General features: G+C 34.5%; 2 protein-coding genes across 4 annotated transcripts; both read left to right on the top strand.

The window, feature by feature from the left end:
* Positions 1-2,683: 2,683 nt before the first annotated feature.
* Positions 2,684-8,618, top strand: LOC132604236 (probable protein phosphatase 2C 6). Of its 2 annotated transcripts, XM_060317657.1 has the most exons (5): positions 2,685-3,045; positions 3,717-4,272; positions 4,609-4,926; positions 5,013-5,118; positions 7,848-8,618. In XM_060317657.1, the coding sequence occupies exons 1-5, from the start codon at positions 3,035-3,037 to the stop codon at positions 8,180-8,182; spliced, it is 1,326 nt and encodes a 441-aa protein (XP_060173640.1). In that variant the 5' UTR covers positions 2,685-3,034; the 3' UTR covers positions 8,183-8,618. The 2 variants fall into 2 exon arrangements, with proteins under 2 accessions (XP_060173639.1, XP_060173640.1); XM_060317656.1 differs by having other exon boundaries at positions 2,684-4,272.
* Positions 8,619-9,618: 1,000 nt separating this feature from the next.
* LOC132604235 (U-box domain-containing protein 35-like) lies at positions 9,619-16,535 on the top strand. 2 transcript variants are annotated; one of them, XM_060317654.1, is made up of 8 exons: positions 9,619-9,920; positions 10,892-10,995; positions 11,597-11,718; positions 11,799-11,999; positions 12,515-12,767; positions 13,192-13,287; positions 14,038-14,466; positions 15,543-16,535. In XM_060317654.1, the coding sequence occupies exons 1-8, from the start codon at positions 9,767-9,769 to the stop codon at positions 16,251-16,253; spliced, it is 2,070 nt and encodes a 689-aa protein (XP_060173637.1). In that variant the 5' UTR covers positions 9,619-9,766; the 3' UTR covers positions 16,254-16,535. The 2 variants fall into 2 exon arrangements, with proteins under 2 accessions (XP_060173637.1, XP_060173638.1); XM_060317655.1 differs by having other exon boundaries at positions 9,753-9,924.
* The last annotated feature ends 4,876 nt before the right edge of the window (positions 16,536-21,411 follow it).

Genomic DNA, 21,411 nt, shown 5'->3' with positions numbered 1-21,411 from the left:
ATATCTCATTCAACATCTAATCATTCACATAAAATTTGAATTAAAAAACTCTCTTCATATTTTTTCCCAAAATATAACTAAAAAAAAATCTCTTTTTAATGTTCCATAAATCATGCAAAGCTTGATTTGTTCAACAACTGAATTACACGTTTCACCGTGTAATTGCAACTTTTTTATTTTTTATATTTTTCTGAACTTTTTAGTTGTTTTTCATATATATTTTGGCTATATTTTTAATTGTATTTTGATTATTATGTTCAATATTACTTATTCTAGTTTCTGTTGACTATATTTAAGATATATTTTTCATATATTTTGACTATATTTAGAAAAAATTCAGAAAAAAAAGTTGTAGTGAAAACTTGCTACTTCAATTATGAACTCAATTATGACTATATTTTGGCTATATTTTTTAATTATATTTTGATTAATATGTTCAATATTACTTATTCTGGTTTCTGTTGACTATATTTCAGATATATTTTTCATATATTTTGACTATATTTTTCAAAATTTCAGAAAAAAAAAGTTACAGTGAAAACGTTGTTACCTCAATTATGAACTCAACTTGAATTCGATATTTCAACAGATGAATTCAAATATATATTCGTCGTTTAAAACGCAAAAATAACAGAGAATCTTACATATTTTAGGAAATAGAGTTGAATTTTGGGGGTAAAAGGTTGAAATTAATGAGCAGTTAATACAGAGTAAAAAAAGGAAGTGAAAGAAATCAGAAACTGATTTGAAAAGCACAAAATTAGGAGAGATGGGGAGTTAGAAACGTATATATTTAGAAAAAGGGGAGAGAGAGAAAGTGTGCAGCTAAAAAATAGGGGTGTAGGGAATGGTAAATTAATTGGTAGAAAAGTGGGTAGCTATAAGTTGTAAAAATATAATATTATAGCTACTAAACTTAATTATTAAAAAGTATAGTTATGTTTCATAAATATGTAACATAGTAAGCTATGCCAAGTAAAAATTACTATTTATATCTTATTAACCAAATTTTTATTGTTTGTCTTACAGACTAGTTATATAAAATATTATGCAAGAATTGCTTAAAGACCTTTTGGTTCACAAACTAATTATACAGTGTAAGAATTGCTTACTTTAAGTATTTATGTTGTGTGCGTATTTTATTTCGCATTCCATCTCGCATAAAGATAATGTACAGATTTCTGCATAATTTATGTTCACTCTTTCTTATTTTATGTGGTACATTTTTTGTAATTTATCCCGAAAGAATGAAATCATAGTTATCACGTAATTGTCTTATTCTTTATTTTATTCCAAACATTTGAAGTGCAGAACTTGCTTGGTTAGATTAATTTAGATTCACATAATAAAATGTTCGGTAACGCTCTCTACTGAAAAATATATTATGAAAGTTAAAATAGAAGACATTTGACCCGCAAGGGTGGATCAGTTGGTTGAGCATAAAGCTTTTATAATGGATGTCTCAGGTTCGAAACCTCATGCCTATAACAGCAGGGAATTTGCCTTCTGGGTCGAGCTCATCGCACGAGGCTTGTCTAGTGCTAGTTATCTCTCACGTGTGGTTTGCAAATTATTGCATCAGGAGCTGGGTTGTGCACAAATTCAAAGAGTAGCGGCTGTGAATTTTCATGTCATAAAAAAAATAAAAAATAGAAGACATCTGGTTTCGGATGAATGTGGAATCTTACCTTTGGATGACAGCATCTACTTAGAAGATTTTTTGTTGAATAATATTGGACATGAGTGAGGGTCACTATCGAAGTCATTTAATTTTGTTCACAAAAGACAGGGAGTGTGGGGGCATTTAATTGGAGAGTAAAAAGTGAAAGAGCAAACATTTTATATTGCTTTAATGTGCCATTTCAGATTTGAACATCTGTCCTTTGTTTATTTTTTGTCTGGATTTATTGTTTCCTCAAATTGTTACTTTTTGTCCACTCAACTCATTTTTGTTGAGCTTTTATGACTACTGAACCAGAAAATAATAAAAATAGTCCATTTTATATTTAGAAAAGGTTTAAAATAACCTCTTTAATATATTTTGGAGTAATTTTATTTTCTTATCATTAAATTTGTCAGTATTTTTAGTCTTCGAATATTTAATAAATTCTAACAAGTATTAAATTTGTTAGGGATTGTGAAAAAAGAGGATCTAGGAGGGACTCATTTTTGCGTTTTTGCTAGTTTTGTACTCCCTCTGTCTCAAAAAGATTGTGTTCCTTTCCTTTTTAGTTTGTCCCAAAAAGATTGTCTCCTTTCTATAATTAGAAACAATTCAACTTTATGAGATGATTTACAGCCACACAAATATCTAAGGCTTGTTTTGGACCACACATTTCAAAAGTCTTTCTATATTTTTTAAACTCTGTGCCAAGTCAAAAGAGGACAATCTTTTTGGGACAGAGGGGTATGTTTTTTTTAGAGATTGAACAACCTTTGAGCGTAACTTTTGCTATATTTGACATTTAGTATAATTTTTTGTGTTGGATTTCTAGAATTTAATGGGATTGTTGAGCAGTTTTGGTTAATCTCTTTTTACAATTCTTTTCAAATATAAGAGACAAACTTCATTAAAATATTAAACGAAAAAAAAAATTAACTGACCAGAACTACTTAGAATTATATTTAAAGGAATTAAAAAGAAAAAAAAAAACTTGCTAGACATAAAAAACCATTTTTGTCACTCTCTCACTCCTGAGCTAAAGATAGAAAATAATACTACTATTTAAAATATTAAAAAAGGAACGTCTCTACATAGAACTTTTATTCTGTAAATCAGAAAGCAACCTGATTTCCTATATTCTTGATTCTTTGATGCAACTCTAGTTGTCTTATAATGTCAACAGTGAAGAAGAGTACATGTTCTTGAAAAGAAAATATTAAGTAGTGGCTATTTCATTTATTTTTATTTGTTTGTTACATATTGCCATATTGGGGTCATCATTATTTGAAATTTGGAAGAGAAAAAAGGACTATATATATTTCAAAGTGCGGTTGATATGAATTGCCTCAGATCCAGGTTACTGAAGTTTTTATGAGAAAAAGGTACTTGCTTTTTCAGTGATTTCTTGTGATTCTTGGAACTTGTTGCTTTCCATAGGTTAATTCACATGACCCTTTTTCTTGTTACCTCTCTTTCTTGTGTTTAAAGACTAAAAATTTATGTCAATTTTGGGTTTTTGTCTCACTACCTGTTTTGGTTTTTAGCTATAATTGCTGGTGTGTAGAGAAGAAAAAGTTAAGATTTAGGACCAAAAAAAAAAAGGGTTCTTGCTGTTTCTTGTTTGCTAAATAGATCTGATTACCAATTTCTGTTAAGAATCTTGATTAATGGGGTGTGGTGAAATGTAAAAAGAATGCTTTTTTACTACTAGTTGATTCTCTTAGGCAATGGAAAATGGTCTGTTGAAGCTTATGATAGGACTATTACTGATTCTAAAGAGAGGTGATGAATTAGTTTAACAATGAAAGGCACTGTAGTTTTCGAGGGGTTGGTGGTTAACTTTTACTGCGTTCAGTGTAGTCGTTACGATGGAGGAAATGTATACGGTTGCAGTGCCATTTATATTTAGTAGTTTGATCTGTGACAATTCAAGCATAGGAAGTGATATGGATGTTACTAGGTTAAAGTCTATAGACGATACAACAATCTTGTATTCTAATTCTGTGACAAAAGCGTTGGTGGACCCCGTTTCTGGGGGCAATGATGATTGCAGCTCTGCTGATTCAGAGAGCGATTTTAGTATTACGGTATCATCATCTGTGCTTGAAGAGAGCAAAAGTGAAGGGACTATGTCGCTTGATGATGATTCCTTCTCATTGGAGGGTGATCAGATTCTTGATAGTTCGTGTTCCTTGTCAGTAGTGAGCGACTGTAGTAGTATATGCGCTGATGACTTTATAGGCTTTGAGATAGCGTCCGACATAGAAGGTCAAGATTTAGTGGATTTTCAGAAAAGTATCAGCAGTGTCGAACTTATTGCGAAGACTGAAGTTTCGGTTGAGTCAGATATTGAGGAAAATGTGATTAGACCCGTGGCACTTTCTGTCAGCCGCAGTGTTTTTGATGTGGATTACGTGCCTCTATGGGGACATACGTCTATATGTGGAAGGAGACCGGAAATGGAAGATGCGTTTGCAACTGTTCCAAAATTCTTGAAAATTCCTCTACAGATGCTAATTGGTGATCGTGTGTTTGATGGACTGTCTAGACGCTTAAGTCATTTGACGACTCATTTCTTTGGAGTTTATGATGGCCATGGTGGTTCTCAGGTCTCTCTCTCTCTCTGACTTTGGTTCACACGACTCCTTGTTAACTACTTCCTATGTCCCAATTTATGTGGCATCTTTCGAGTCAAACTTCTTAATTTTGACCGTGAATTTGGACATAGAATCTTTAAGGTTTTTGGAATACAATTTACATGTTTGGAAACTACGTTAAAAATACTATAAGTCACAATAATTAACAATTCAAAATATTTAAAAGGCATATGAAAAAATTGCGGTCAAAGAAACGTGTTTGACTCTCGAAATCCTAAAGGTACCACATAAGTTGGGACGGAGGGAGTACATATGAACAAAAATTTTGAATCTTTTTTCTCTTTTCAGGTGGCGAATTACTGCCGAGACCGGGTTCATGCTGTATTGGCTGAGGAATTGGAAACTTTTATGATGAATCTCAGTGATGAAAGTATTAAGCAAAGTTGCCAAGAGCATTGGAATAGAGCATTTACGAACTGTTTTCTTAAAGTTGATGCTGAGATTGGAGGGGGGGCTAGTCATGAGCCTGTTGCCCCAGAAACTGTAGGGTCCACAGCCGTTGTTGCCGCTATTTGTTCATCTCACATTATAGTGGCAAACTGTGGTGATTCAAGGGCTGTTCTGTGTCGTGGGAAGGAACCAATGGCATTGTCGGTGGATCACAAAGTAAGGCGAAATTTTAAACAAATCTACTTGCATAGTAAATAATCCCTGTTTGTACTTATTTTTAGTTCTGTTTTTCTTTTTGCCAGCCAAACCGAGAAGATGAATATGAAAGGATTGAAGCAGCTGGTGGTAAGGTGATACAGTGGAATGGCCATCGTGTTTTCGGTGTTCTTGCAATGTCTAGGTCTATCGGTATGTTTCTCCTAGCTAACCTGTTCTCTAGCATTTGCAAGATATGTTAGTTATCTATATCTCAAAACCTAAATCCTTATCTCTTTCATTAGCTTCCTTTTATAGGCTTGATCAGCAATTCTTGTGTAGTAGTAGTCTAGTAGAATGGTACACACATTTCAAGTAGTCCACATTACTAAGGAGTCGTTTGGTTGCTGGTTAGGAAGGGAGTTGTTCATGTATTAAAACTAGCATAGTTAATTCCATGTTTGGTAGCTTTTACTTACTTTGTATAAATTCAGAACAACAAGTACGGTGTTTGGTTATCATTTTACAATTCCTCATAACTAAAACATGTACAAGTTATGAGTCAATTTGTGTGTAATTTTATGCGGCGTAGAAGAAAGAATAACTAATAATAATTTTATGCGGGGTAGAAGAAAGAATAACTAATACATTTATAACTGAACCATGCATAGCTAATCCCTGCATTACTCTAACCAACAACCAAACAACCTTTATATGCGCAAAAGAAGAGAACCCTTGTATAGGACTTGGGATTGGACGATCATTGTTAGGCTTTTGGTCCATGTAGCATAGGGCTGTAGTACGGTATAACAATCTGTTCTGTATGGCTCAGGTTCATGCATTGGTCATGGTATGGTGTAACAATACTAGTCTGTTGGGCCTTGTGATATAGACCCTAATATGCAAAAACTAACTAATCTGTGTGATATAAGACCCAGTTTGTTGGAAATGGAAAAAACATGCACCCTTATTACTGTATGGATTTAAGTGCAACACAGGAATGAAGTGATGAGCGCCACCTCTAAAGCCTGTACGAGCTACCCTTAGAGTATGGTCTGGTCAAAGAATCTTGACAAGCAAGGTGGGGCAAGGAATTTATACAAGGAATAAAGAAAAAAAAATACGAGAATGTCACACCAAGGATTTGGACCAATGACCTAGAGCAGTTTTTGAACCCCTTTTGCCACTTCACTAGAATTTTCATTATATCAAGGGGATTCAACAGTTTATATATAAGTTATAACCAAAAAAAATGGTTTTCCCGTATTTTTAAAGTATAATTTCTCAACAAAAGGGATCCCTTTTCCTTTACTTAGCAGAGGAGAAGGGAGAGGAAAGTTAGTGAAAAGGAGTAGAAGAAGGGGTGTAAAAAGCTCGAGAAGAAAAATGAGACAATTTTGACATAGATAACATTGAAGTGTATCTATGACAGCGAGAGCATTGTTTGTAAATGAAGAGGTCTTGTGCTCAAATAGCAAACTTCCATCCTTTTCTCTTCCTTCTTTTTTCAATCCATTTTTTAGAGTCATTTTCAAAGAGGTGACACCTTCTTGCTACGATCACTGCACCTCATTGTCTTGAGCGCATCACTTCACTCCAGAAGTAATAACCCCTTACTTCGCATCGCTCTGCCGCTTTAGGAGTGTTTCAAAAAATCTTGCATTGTGTAAAGGACGCAATATAACATATAGGAGAGGGAGGTATATATAACTATAGTATAATTTATGACGAGACAAAAATATTTCTTTTACTAGACATTTACATATTGTTTCTTTTTGTTTTTTGTCTTGAAAGAAATATCTCCCCACCATGAAGCAGACTACAACTCTTGTTGCCTGTCCACATAACCATGCTTCAGTTTTGTATATGAAAAGATCCAAGAATTGGTTATTGGTCTTTGATTCTGCATTACTGCAAAGGCTATGCTCTCCGTTCCTTGTTTTATCAATGTCCTAAAAATCTTTAAACTTGCCTGACCATGGTAGTGTGGGCATTGCGAATTTGAGATGAACAACATACTTGATTTTACAATGAGACCAGTCCAAAACACATGCCTAGAGATATAAGATGTGACCATTGACTTACCACAAATTAGATCGCAGAACAAAAGAAAAGATGCAAGCGACTGCCTCTGTCCCTGCAGAGGTGGTTCTTGATTATGGTGATTTATACTTGTTCATTTTATTATTCTGAGAGATTCCTTTGTGATTACCGATTAGTAGGAAGCCCAAATTCTTTCAGGTCTGTCACCCGGTAACTTGTAAACTAAGGGTGGGTTTGCTGCTAGGCATGTAAAGTTAGGATGTTCTTTCTCGTTCATCTTTTGCGTAGAGTTGTGGAATGACAAATAGCTTGTAAGACTGCTGTCAAAAGTTTCTTTGCTTCAAGATAAATACTCGTCAGTAATGACTGAACATGCACGATTTTAGGGTCAATGTCCCTTTTCTCGTCCGAGACTGTGATATAATGGTCACCCTCAGTTGTCTTATTATGGATATCAGTGTTCATTACCATATTAGAATTTCTGAGGGCATCTTAAAAGACGTGACACAGTGGATTCTTTCATTGTTCTAAAATAGAAACTATACGCATGATTGGTGATACATCCAATATACTGTAATTTCTAATATATTAGTAATGCGGGTATGACTATTATTCTCCTGTTTGGTCTAAGATGTTTGGACGGTAAATTATGATTGCCACCTATGCTTAGGTCGCCAAAGCTTTCGAGGATTAGAATTCTCACTGGAAAATAAACTAAGTGAGCTGCATGATTGCATAATGTTATCCAGCTTGTAGCAATCTTCTTGTTATGTGTTTTCTTGGGCGTCTATCAGTTGGACAGATTTGGTGGCCAGTAAACTTGACACACTAAAAGTCCTAATTTTGTTAGTAAATAGTAGGTCTTTTATCTCTTTCTTTAATACGGTACTTGATTGCAGGAGATAAATACTTGAAGCCTTGGATAATTCCTGATCCAGAAGTAACGTTCATACCTCGAACCAAGGATGACGAATGCCTTATTCTTGCTAGTGACGGTTTATGGGATGTCATGACAAATGAAGAAGTTTGTGATGTGGCTCGTAAACGCATACTTTTGTGGCATAAAAAGTACGGTGTAACGCTCCCCGTGGAAAGGGGCGAAGGAATTGATCCAGCAGCACAAGCAGCAGCAGAATGCTTGTCGAATCGAGCTCTTCAGAAGGGCAGCAAGGACAATATAACAGTGATTGTGGTGGACTTGAAAGCTCAAAGAAAGTTCAAAAGCAAAACCTGAACATAACTAGCCTCATTATCTGATGTTTCAAAAATGCCCTTAATGTATTATAAATGGTTAAAAAATGCCCTCCTTCCACCAATTGGATAAAAAAATACCCTTAAACGTATTATTGATCCATTTGTAATACGTTAAGGGCAAATTTGATCCAATAGGTAGATGCAGTTTTTAGCCATTTCTATTACGTTAAGGCCATTTTTGACCTTCTTCCGTTTTTAGATTTGCAGTATAAACTAAATATGTGGCTCAAAATGTAGTCAAGCCCTTACATTTTTTACCTGGTAATCTGGGATAATGGCTCTTTATTGGAGTAGGCTTCTGTATGTAGTTTAGCACATGCTCCATTCTGTATGTAATTTTCTTCATGTAGCTATTTGAAGTAGCAACAACTGCATTATAATCAAAAGTAATGGTCATTATGCCTCAGAGTCAAAAAGCTCCATGAGATATTTTATCCTAGCGCCACTTTGACATTTTATACATCCATAACGAGCAATTTAGATTTGAGTTTTCTTCTAATATTGTATGCTCTCCGCCCTAATTAAATGTCTTTTTGTACTTGCTGTGTCTCATAGTTTAAGAAATAGATAAATATTCCATCAAACTTGTCCTCAATTTTTAACTACACGCCTAAACTTTTTGGAGGACCTATAGGTGTGTAGTTGAAAATTCGGGACACATTTAGAGGATATTTATGTGTTATCCTTCATTTAACCGGCAAAAATTACGGTCAAGAGTGACATTTTTGGTCAATGAGGTGGGAGGTATTGATATCCCGTGGAACAGCTGAGATGTGCACAAGTTGGTCGGACACTAGCGCATAGAAAAACATGCAGAAATTTTGTTTCTTCTAGCTTTTTCATATTTGTATTTTCTTTTTCATTTTAATCTAGAAACTAGAAAGATTAAATGATTTTCGCCCATCTGTCCAAACGTTGGTGGACAAAGTTATTTAGTATCTGTGCTGGTTGGGAGGTAATAGGTACCCGTGGAACTTGAACGAGTTATCAGTACTTGTGTTGGTGGGAGGTAGCAAGTATCCTGTGATTAGGTGTGCACAAGCTGGACAAAGTTATCTAATTCCTATACTTTTTTTTTCTTGACAAGGTAACAGACAGCATCTAATTCCTATACCGATGAGAGGTAGCAAGTACCTGTGGAATTTGGACAGAGTTATTCAGTATTTATGCTGGTGAGAGAAGCAGGTACCTCAGATGCTCACAAGCTAGTTTGGACACAACACAATTCTTAAAAATAAAAAAAAATAAAAAAAAATAAAAAATAAAAATGGGAAAAGGAGTTAAAACAACACCATAGGCCTAGTCAAACAGCTTAAAAATAGTTAATGGAGCAGAGATAAACTTACAAATTGATCCATCTTTTTTGGGGAACAACACAAATTACTTTTTGTAAAACTAATGGCATTCCATGCACATGCATCAATTTTCCCTTTGTCCACACGTGAAAGAACAAGGAAAAATAAAAGACTTTAGCCACCGTTATGGTGGTTGAAAGTGGCAGAGCTGGTGGCAGATGACTAACTAGCTCTAGCATTCTTTCTTTGTGTTAATAAATGAACAGAAAATGGCTTTGACAGATGTAGTTAGCCACCCTATCGTTGTGGCAGTTGATAAAGATAAAAATAGCAATTCTGCCGTGAAATGGGCTATTGATAATCTCCTTACAAGCAATCAAATTCTTGTTTTGCTTCATGTTCGGGTCAAGAACTCATCAAATCGTAGGTACCTTCTCTCTGCTTTCATCACATTCCCAATTTTCTCGTATTCATGTTCGTCAAAGGTTTGGCCTAGGGATCAATGAAGTAGGTCGAGTACCATGAGATTTCAGGTTTAAATCTCAATGGATGCAAAAAAAAAAAAAAAAAATGTATTCTCTCTGTCCCAATTTATGAGGCACAGTTGAAATTTAGAGAGTCAACCAAGTTTTCTTTGACCAGAATTTCTTTATATGCCTTTTAAATATTTTAAGTTGTTCTTGTATTGTGATTTATAGTATTACTTTTACGTAGTTTCCAAATATATATATTTTATTTCAAAAAGTTAAAAGCTTCTATGTCCGAATACATGGTCAAACTAAGTTTGAATCTCGAAATTCCAACTGTGCCGTATAAATTGAGACAGATTGAGTAGGTGATTTCTTTTCATATGTTGAAGCCTTAGTAGACAGAGTTGGCTGGTATCTGTGTCGGTGGGAGGCAACAGTTGCCCATGGAATTAGTTGAGGTCTGCATAAGCTGACCCGGACACACAGGATTATTATAAAAAAGGTCATTCGTATTGATAATGTAATTGGGATAAAAAAATTGGTTTAGGAAGAAATTTAAAATTCTATTTTCTATTAGAGAAGAAGTCTTTGTAAGGGGAACTCATTAAATTTTATTGCACCAATGGATGTTAGTTAAGTATGCGTTTTGGTTTACCACGAAGGAGCGTGATAATGGATAAGATCCATTCACTGTTAACCAAAGGCTCCAGGTTCGAGCCGTAGGAATGGAGAAACTCCTGATAGAGAGTGGTTCCCTTTTATGGGCCCTATAGGGCGCGAAACCGCATTAGTCATGCTAGTAGGTTTTGAATACGGGATGTTTAACCAAAAATAAGTGCTTTTGGTTTCGAAATCGCCATTTTTCTATATATGGAACAATTGAAATTTTTGGTTGTTTATTGTGACATTGATGTTATTTTGTAGCGGTTGGTGGGGATGATGCTGATTCAGATTCAAATGGAGGATCAAGCGATGAAGCTACTCAAAATGTCTTCACACCTTTCAGGGCTTATTCTGTGCGCAAAAGGGTAAGTGAATTAATCTTATCATAGGGGTTGATTGAGTAGAACAAACAAGAAAACGTAAGGGAAGTGTCATTTTTGAGAATATCCATAATAAGTTTAGCACTTTCTTTTCCTTTCAAGTATGGTTTAATCCTTTGTTTTCCTTTGATTAGACCAAATCCGTTATATTAAACACGATGCTCCTATTTTAATCTATTCTGAATTTTTTTGATACGTTCCTGGAAGCTCTTTAACTTTAACCTTCTCATTTTACATTGTAATGACCTGCTCTTTATAAGGAATACATTTGATAAGTTATACATATTTAGATAACGTGGAAAAAGTCTTTATTTCCACTCTACATTACTAGTAACATAGTAGTTAAAAAGCTTAAACACCACGTTGTCCTCTGTATGGTCTTTAAGATCACAAGAAATAGGTGTTTTCTGTTCTTTCCCCCCTCTAAAACCTCTTGTTCTACTTAAGTATTTTGCACCACTAAAGTAATCTATAAATTACCTAGAGTAGCATCATAAAAGTTTAGATGAAAACGCGCTTATCCATTCCACAGCTTTAACTAAATCTTACTTTATTCAATTAAAATGGTTATTTGAGGTTATTGCAGATAGTGGTGAATGAGATTGTCCTTGAGAATACTGAAGTGTCAAAGGGACTTCTTGACTACATCAACAGTAACTGTGTTACCAACATCGTTCTTGGTGCATCATCTAGGAGTGCTCTTGGCAGGTTATTATCTCCCAATTTCTCTGTTGCTTATGCTTCATTATGGAGGAAAGAAAGAACTTGGCTTATAACCTTCTTTGCAGGAAATATTGGACTCATGATGTGCCAACAATGATAAATAAGGCTGCGCCAGAATTTTGTACTGTATACGTAGTTTCAAAAGGCAAGCAACAATCTGTCCGACTAGCAGCAAAATCGCCTCCTTCTGCACCAGCAAGGCAACCATCCTCCTCAGCGTGGTCAACTTCTCGTTTAAGTAACTCTGATTTAGAAAATTCATTCAGGTATAAAATAAGCGAGTGTGATATAAAAACTCGCCAACATTATTCTTATTTTGTTGTCCTTATCTTTGAGGGAGTAATTACAACTTTCTCAAACTATAGGTGTCACTTGATATTTCTGAATTGGACCCGAAGAATCAGAAGAAAACGTGTCATGACTTTTTAGGACACGCATCGTTTTGCAAATGCAGAGCAGTTAAACTTAGTTTAGTACTTTGGGGCAGTTTTCAATTTTCAGTTTTCTATGATAGTAGACGAAAGGATAAGTAGTTAGATAAGATTTTAAGAATTAATTTATGGGAAATCATTAACTCAAAAGATTTTTTGTTTATTTCTGAATATTATTATGTCCTTCTCATTTTATGTACTACTAACTACTATGTTGGGAGTCAAAACACTTTTATCTTTGACTATCATCTTTGTGTAATTGAATTAGACTTCCTGATGCTCTAAGCAAAAGTGTTAATTCGTTTTGTGCTTGTGCTAGCTAACTTTAATGAATCAATGATACAAAATAGGCTGTCATTCGCAAGGTCAGAGCAAAAGATTGTAGAATCTGAGAAGGCTAGGCCTGAAAAAGGACCATCTAATGTAGCGACGGATAATCTTCATCCTCCCGGGCAGACGAATTCATATAGGCACACTTCTCAATCTGATGGTAGTATTCGGTTCGCTATTAACCCCAGATCAGTTGATATGTCGGCCGAAAATCTTGACTTCACACAGGTTGCAGTCAAAGACCCTCCAACGAATGAAAGCTCCTCAAGTTCAGTAAGTGCAATACAATCATAGAAACTACTAGCCTGTTTGGCCAAGCTCTTGGGAAGCCAAAAGTGCTTATTTTAGAAAGTTGAGGTGTTTGGACAAATTTTTAGAGAAAAAAATAAGTGAGCTTTTCCTCAGAAGCACTTTTGAAATATTAGCCAACCACAACGTACTGCTCTAATATTGGCAAAAGTGTTTTCAAATTAATTAGTCAAACACAAACTGCTACTCTCCAAAAGTACTTTTTTAAAAAGCACTTCTGACAAAAAACACTTTCGAAATAAACATGTTTTAGAAACTTGACCAAACAGGCAAAATACATCGCAACTCAAATTTGTTGCTTAATAGATGTTATGAGCATTTCCATTATGTGAAAAGTATCAAATTTTGCTTAGTAATAGCCTCTGTCTCATCATATGTGATAATGCAGTTGGACGCCGAGATGAAAAGACTAAAACTTGAGCTAAGGCAAACTTTGGATATGTACAATCAAGCTTGCAAAGAAGCTATCACGGCCAACCAAGCGGTAATATCACATTCTCTAACTGCCTAGACCACAAAGATGAAGACATCTAAAATAGCAAAAAAGAAGAAATTCATGGGCCCAACTATCTGCAAAAAGCATTAAACATATTACTTGCATTGTATCACGTAGATCATAGTTTCAAGAAACCTAGTTTACCCGTTCAATGATTTAAACGAAATTATGCACTCAAAGGTGTGGCCTAGTGGTCAATGAAGTGGGAGGAGAACCCTGAGGTCTCAGGTTCAAATCTCAGCGGAGACAAGAACACTAGGTGATTTCTCTTCATCTCAAAGTCTTGGTTGATAGAATTACCTGGTACATGTTGTTGGGGAGGTAGCAGATATCCCGTATAATTAGTTGAGGTGCGCTCAAGCTGGGCCGGACACCACGGTTATCGAATAAAAATTATAAGGGATCTCGTGTTTCTACAAATCTACTAGTATGAGTAGAATCAAGCGGCTACCAACGCCCAAAACTACATGGGTGCATTCAGCATTTTTATGGGAAGTTATTCTTCCAAGGAAATATGTAAGGTCAGAAATAATTGTTATAAGGTAGTACTAAGAAATAACATCGCATCACCACTGTGCGTACGTTTTTGAACAAATTGTTAGTATGTCTCTGATCCCATACATGGCTCTTGGAAAGACGAGTTACAAATTTATGACATCAAACTTAATGACCAAGGCTTTCTCCCTCTACTTATCTTGCAATAAGTTTTTCATATGTGATATGTCTACTAAGTTTCAGGCTGAAGAGCTTAATAAATGGAAAATGGAAGAAGCTCGCAAGTGCGAACAAGCCCGTCTTGCTGAAGAGGCGGCTCTCGCAATTGCTGAGACCGAAAAGGCTAAATGCAGAGCTGCTATTGAAGCTGCTAAGAAAGCACAAAAGATGGCTGAGATAGAAACACAAAGAAGGAAGTATGCGGAGTTAAAAATTAAGCGAGAGGCAGAAAAAAAGAAAGGAACAATGAATGTTCGACCTCAGAATAATCTACGTTATAGGAAGTATACAATAGAAGAGATTGAGGCAGCCACCAACAAATTCTCAAGTTCACAAAAAATTGGAGAAGGTGGATATGGACCTGTTTTTAAGGGAAAACTAGATCACACACCTGTTGCCATTAAAGTTCTGAGTCCTGATGCTGCACAAGGGAAGAAACAGTTCCAACAAGAGGTACCTCTTTATATCTCTAATTCAATGATACCCTCTGCTTTTATAATACGTATTAAGATACGAAGCATCGTGCATTATTTGGGCTGAGCAACCTCATTATCCATAGAATTCTGTGCATTCATTGAGTCACTTCTAGAGTTAATTAGTCGCGATGCATTTGAGGAATCATGATAAAAATTGTAGAAAGTAGACAAATGCATGTATACTGATACATTTTTATGCATGACATGATTGCTTTTGATTGATATATAACAGGAATGTTTTTGACTAATGCATCACATGGTAGTTATTTCTTATTTTTAATATGCATGCTTCATCTAAAAGCTTCTCGATTATGTGCATAAGCTTTGTGAAGAGATTTTTACCAGTACATTTATGAGCCTGTTCTTAGAGATGTACAATGAAACTTTTGTTTGAAAATATTTAAATGATGGTTTACTAATGTAGATGGAATAGATTTTCACTTGCTATACCTAGAACTATAAAAGATGCTGTAGCTTGCACTCTCTCATCTATGCTAATATATATAGAAGTCCTCTTTCTTGGTTAAATTGTTTATTGATGTTAGTATAAGGTATTTGAGTCTTTAGCCAAAATTGTCCCTTCTCTATGGGAGTGGGTCTATTTTTGTCATTTAAATATAACCCTGAGTCCCTGAGCATCTTTAGTCCCTTAAGTTAGCTAAAGTGGAGCACCTTTATGTCAGTTTTTTGGTCGGTCCGAAAGTCGGTCAGTTTTTGTCGTGTTTTTAATAGTGTTTTTGGTAGTCATCATTCGTTTTTAAGTCCATTCTGTTAGTTGGACGTAAGGTGCTCCACTTCAGTAAACTTTTTTTGATAATCGGTGTTTGGGCCAACTTGTGCGCAACTCGACTAATTCCACGGGATACCAGCTAGTAGCCACCCACTAGCAACAGGTACTAGGTAACTCCGTAAACTTAAAGGACAAAAATGCTCAAGGTTATATTTACAGGACAAAAATAGACCTACTCCCGTAGATAAGGGACAATTCTGGCTAAAAGCTCGGGTATCTGACAAACCTGCTGATGCACATGAAAAATTCTTTTCCATTTACAGGTTGAGGTCCTCAGTCTCATTAGACATCCGAATCTGGTGCTACTATTAGGTGCATGTCCTGAGTATGGGTGTTTAGTTTATGAGCTTATGAATAATGGCAGCTTGGAAGATCGTCTTTTTCGGAAAGGTAATACCCCTTCAATTCCATGGGAAATTCGCTTCAAAATTGCTGCTGAGATTGCAACAGGGCTTCTATTCCTTCACCAAGCAAAACCAGAACCTCTTGTTCACCGGGATCTAAAGCCAGGAAATATTCTGTTAGACAAAAATTATGTAAGCAAAATCAGTGATGTTGGTTTGGCAAGGTTAGTGCCATCATCTGTAGCCGATAGTGTGACACAATATCACATGACTTCAGCTGCTGGGACTTTTTGCTACATAGATCCTGAATATCAACAAACAGGAAAGTTAGGGACTAAATCAGATATATATTCGCTTGGCGTGATGTTGCTCCAAATTATCACTGCAAGGCCACCAATGGGTTTAACTCATCATGTTGAGAGGGCCATCGAGAAAGGTAAATTTGCAGAATTATTAGATCCGACAGTACCAAATTGGCCAGTGGAAGAGGCTCTTACGATTGCAAAATTGTCACTTAAGTGTGCTGAGCTAAGGAAGAAAGATCGACCGGATCTTAGTTCAGTAATAGTTCCTGAGCTTAATAAGCTTAGGGAATTCGGAATGAGCAGCATGCCAAGTATCGGTAGCTAAACTTTGCCCCCGTGCATCTTTAATACTAAAAGATCCCGTCCACACACGATGGATACTACTGTCAACTCAGGTCTGTGGTTTCTTCTCCTTTACAACATTAATTGAGTGCAGTCAGCATCAGTTGGATAGTTCATTTTCTCTTTTCATGTGTTAATGTTACTGAAATTGAAGGAAAAATTAACCCCTTAAAGTGTGAGTGATGATGAGATGAATTTATCAACATTTTTACCTGTTCTCGGAGAGGACTTCTGATGGATAAAATGTTGTTCCAATCTTTTGAAATGCTGCCTTTGTGTTATCCTCTTTTTTGGCTTTTTATTTCATACATCTTAGTAGTAATGATCTCATAATTGGGATAACATGCAGAAAGACTCTAGTATTTGATATTTTGATCGCCTGAAATGTATTGGTTGAAGATTGACGAAAATATTCCTATCAGCTTTTCACTATTGGATTAGAATTTGAATTTTACGCGGTCGGTTTTAGAATGATGATTGGAAAAATACTGTACCAGGAGTTGATTTGATTTTGTCGATTATTCCTCATCCCCATGCTTCACCTATATTCACGCTCTTTGTCACGTCAATATTCAGGGAGTAAAAACTATCAAATAATCGAGTGTGCACCGCATAAATGACGCAATAGATGAGATTTTTAGATATTCTGGTGAAAAGAAAGTTATAATACATGACACACACACATAAGGTATGCGTACACAGGCTCATATATACAAATACATCCCAATTCTATAAATCTAAGAGAAATACCTCCCCGTCAATACTTTTTTTTTCTTCTTCTTTAGTACTGTATATATTTTCGAATTCGTCTCTGATCATTGATTTTCTTTTTTCCTTTTGTAAAGGTTCACATGATATTTTTTACATGTAAGACTCCATATCTACCCACGATTCAATAATATTTGAGCGCTTCAAGAATTCAACAACTTTAATGCGTGGCATAAACTAATAATCCACTAAAACACATATAGGAAGGAGTATGTGTTACGCTTTGTATATGCAACTTAAAGGAGCGTTTTACCCTCCCAAAGTGGGATTTTCAGGCACGAATGTGAATTAGTCAGCCCCAAAGCGGATATCGAACACCGAGTAAAAAATCATATATAAAAAAAAACAAAAACAAAAAAAAAAACTTAAGGGCATAGCAGAGTCAACCCTTTAGCTCAATAAAACTCGATAGCTTTGACTCGAATCTTGTATTTGTGTTAAAAGATTTATTTATATGTATAATTAATAAATTCAAAAGCCTCTAAACAAAAAGAATATGATTCAGAATCCATAAATTAAAAAACTTGATTCCGCCTCTCGTAACATAGAATATTAAGTAATGATCAAGGCAATTTATTTTTCCGTCTCAATTCTTAGCATCCTATTTCAAATGCCAGAGCATATATTCTTGAGTCAAAAGAAAGATTCAATGGTGCCATATGCCTGACATATCATTCGTAAATGATTATTTTACCTTTAAAAGATGACCATGGGATATTGAAAGTTCCAAACGAATTACGATTTGAAAAAAAGATGGAAATAACTAGTGGCGGAGTTACATGCATGTAATGAGTTAATGATGCTGTAATCGAACTTCCTTCGTTCAAAAATTATATTGTGCAAATTAATGTAGAAATAACTTCTTTTTTTTAATTTTCTTGTAAAATATATTTACGCCGCTACTAAAACACCATAAGCATAATAACCAGTGGCAGATCGATCGAGAGTATGATTTGGAAGTTCATGGGAATCCATTAATTTCTGCACAATTTTTCTAACAAATCAATGTATATCTCTGAAAAAATGATACAAATACTAAATTTCAAAGGAAGAAGAAGCTAGCTAAAACTAAGCTAAATTATACTAAGAGAGCTAAAAGATAGTTTTTCATTAATAAGCTCCAAATGAGCTGATAGTGACTACAAATAACCTCTGTCGAGGAGAAGACTGAACTGAAAATAAGAAATTACAATTGAGGAACATATGTAAGTAACCAAACTAGTATTTTAAATTATAGGGACCTATTGGTAAGTTTCTGGAATTAACAACTAACTCTAACAGTATAAGCCTTCACAGCCTCCTGTACAACCTTCTCAAGCAACTCAATTTCAGGCCATTTCCATATCGTATAAAAAAATCCATTGTAAACTTGACGCCGCTATAAAATTCCTTAAACTTCAAATTTTGAATTTGCCTCTAATAACAATAGGGGCTGATCTGCATGGTAACATATGATTCACCCAGGGCCGGCCGAAGGGCCAAGCGACTGAAGCGGAGGCTTTAGGTCCTCAATCTGTGAGACCTCATTTTCTATTATAACAGTAGATTCTAAATAGTTGTGGTTAATTGTCTTTAAGAATATTGAATATTTTTAAGGTTAAAAAATAAAATATCTTCAACAGCAAGAGCATTGAAGAATTTAAATTTTACATTTCTTTTCATTAATTTTCAAGTTTTCTAGGTAGGCGTTTGGACATGAGATGAAATCAGCGTTTGGACATGCGATTTCATCTCATGAGACGAAATCCCAAATCACCCGAAAAGGCAAGATTTGGGATTCCAAATCATGATTTCAAATTTTTTAAATGTAAAAGTTGACCCATAAGTTTATATTTTATAAAAATAGATTCATAATTTGGTAGATATATCTACCAGTTTACTAACCATTTATATCAGATATTAAAAGGTTACAAATTGGTAGTATATTTATAACAAATTTACTCTTACCAACCATGTGGGAGGATTATATTACAGAGTAATTACACTACAACTCATGTTCAATTTTTCATTTTATTGAACTAAGTTTGATGTTGTTTTTTAGAAATTTCTTCTAGTAGCGTATTAATTTTGTTATGAACTATTACTTGCTCATTTGGTAAGATTGTATAAGAATTGGAAAAGTTTTGATGGTTTTCACAACTTGTGAGGTTTTATGTCTATATAAATAAAAAAAATACAACTTAAGAAATCCAAATTGCATGCCCAAACATGATTTCATCTCATGATTTCAAATCATGTCCAAACGGCTCCTAGTATTATATCAAGCAAAATGAAGTAATGAAATCTTGTATAAATATCAAGTTATCAACTTCTAGAATCATTTTCTATTATTAGAATATTACACCCTCCTCCTCAAATCATGTAGTAATATATTCCATTTCGCGAAATTCAAACTATGTGAACTTTGATCAATATTTTAAAATGTATTTTTCACCATACTGACATGAAAAAATTGCAACGTATAGTACGTTTCTATAGTTTCTGAACATCTAACTTTAAATTTTAAAATATTAAGTTGATATCATCCAATTTAGCTTCGAAAATTAGTCAAATTAATTTTCGATAAACAAAAATGTCACATATTGAGATAGAATATATATATATATATGTGTATATTAAATTTGTTCACTTTTTAATACTCATTTAGAAATACGTCAAACAATAAAATATGAATGTGGGCTCAAACACACACAAAAAACAAAGTTGAAAAATGAACATTAAATGAAATAAAAAGTTCACATCTTCAAGAAACAAAGTTGTTAGAAGAAACCCATTATAAAAATATTACAAATAACTTCACATCTCAAAAAGCTAGAAAAATGAACTTTAAATGAAATAAAAAGTTATTTTTAAGAAAACAATTCAAGGCCTCTTAATAAACTTTGGCTTTACGCCACCAAATTTGTTGAGCTGCCCCCGGATTCACGTGAACTGACCAATAGCTATTATCTGACCCTATACATAGGGGTTCAAAAAATTATGAAAAACAGACCGAACCTAACCATACCGAACCGATTTATAGTGTTTTTGCAATAAAACCGTGGATTTTTATTTAAGCTTATAACCGTTCCGAATAATTAGGGTGGTCTTTTTATTTTACAAAAAACCAAAAAATTCCCGAACCGAACCGAATAGCCTTACATGTATGAAATATATTTTATATATTACAAATATGTTAAATTGAATATATAAAATATATTTTATAAGTTCTGTTTCAAATATAAAAAAGAATTTGGCCACTAAATTTTGGGCCTTTAGTTGATTGGATTTAGTTTCAAAAGGATACCTCATATACATAGTCATACAGTCATAGATTTAGATGATTTAAGTAGGCATTATTGGTTATAGTTAGCACTAACATAAGTTTACCTCCATGTTGGTCTCTTCTACTATGTTGCTTGATGTATATCTATCAAATTCAAGTTGTGGTTTATGTGGCCTACAAGCTAATGTTTGTTTTGGTTCAATTCAAAATTGTTGTCTTCGGCAAGTTATTCTTCTCCCTGGTCAATCAGTGAGGATTCACGTCGCGATGATGCTATCGTTGTTGTCTTGCTACTTGATATAACACATTTCATTTTAATTACATTGTGTAATTTTTTTTAATAGCTTTTACATTAAATATTTCATAAGAAACAAATAGAAGCTTTATTTGATGGTATACTACAAATAGGTTTGTGGAGGTCTGTGTCATTACATTTTAATGGTGGTGTATTTTTAGGTGACACTTTAAAACTAAAATAACCGAAAATTAACCGAACCGTACCGATACCGAAGAAAAACCGAGATGATGGGACGGTCTCGAAAAGTCTAATTTTGGTTATACAAAATAAAATAACCGAAAAATTGAGATGGTATATTTTTTTTTAAAATAACCGAACCGACCGAACCGTCCCATTAACACCCCTGGCTATACATATATTAAGAGATCAACTAAATCTTTATGAAAATTGGGTGTAAACCCAACTATTCCATTACATAATCAACCAGAACAGCTATGTATTGCTACTTTTTAAGATTAGTAGTGTTGTGGCAGAAACATAATCATTAAAAGAATAATTAAAATATAAAGAAGTATATATACACATGGTGTCATGGAGATTCAATATAGTACTTATCTATAAAATATAATTTTTTGGCGAATGAGTGTTAATTGACTCCCTTTAAACAACATAGCTCCGCTCATGTTTATCTCGTAGGATAGGAGCAACATATTCTTATTAATTCCCATCCGACGAAAAAAACATTATGTTTTAGTTGCTAGAAACTTATTCTACCAAGGGTGAGACACGATGAATAAATTACTTTCATAAATAGAACAGCGAAGGCTCAAATATGCCCCTAACCTTTGCGAAATTGCACACATATACCCG

This window comes from Lycium barbarum, chromosome 7, assembly GCF_019175385.1.
Source record: "Lycium barbarum isolate Lr01 chromosome 7, ASM1917538v2, whole genome shotgun sequence".
Lineage (NCBI taxonomy): Eukaryota > Viridiplantae > Streptophyta > Magnoliopsida > Solanales > Solanaceae > Lycium > Lycium barbarum.
This window is presented reverse-complemented; position numbering and strand designations above follow the sequence as displayed.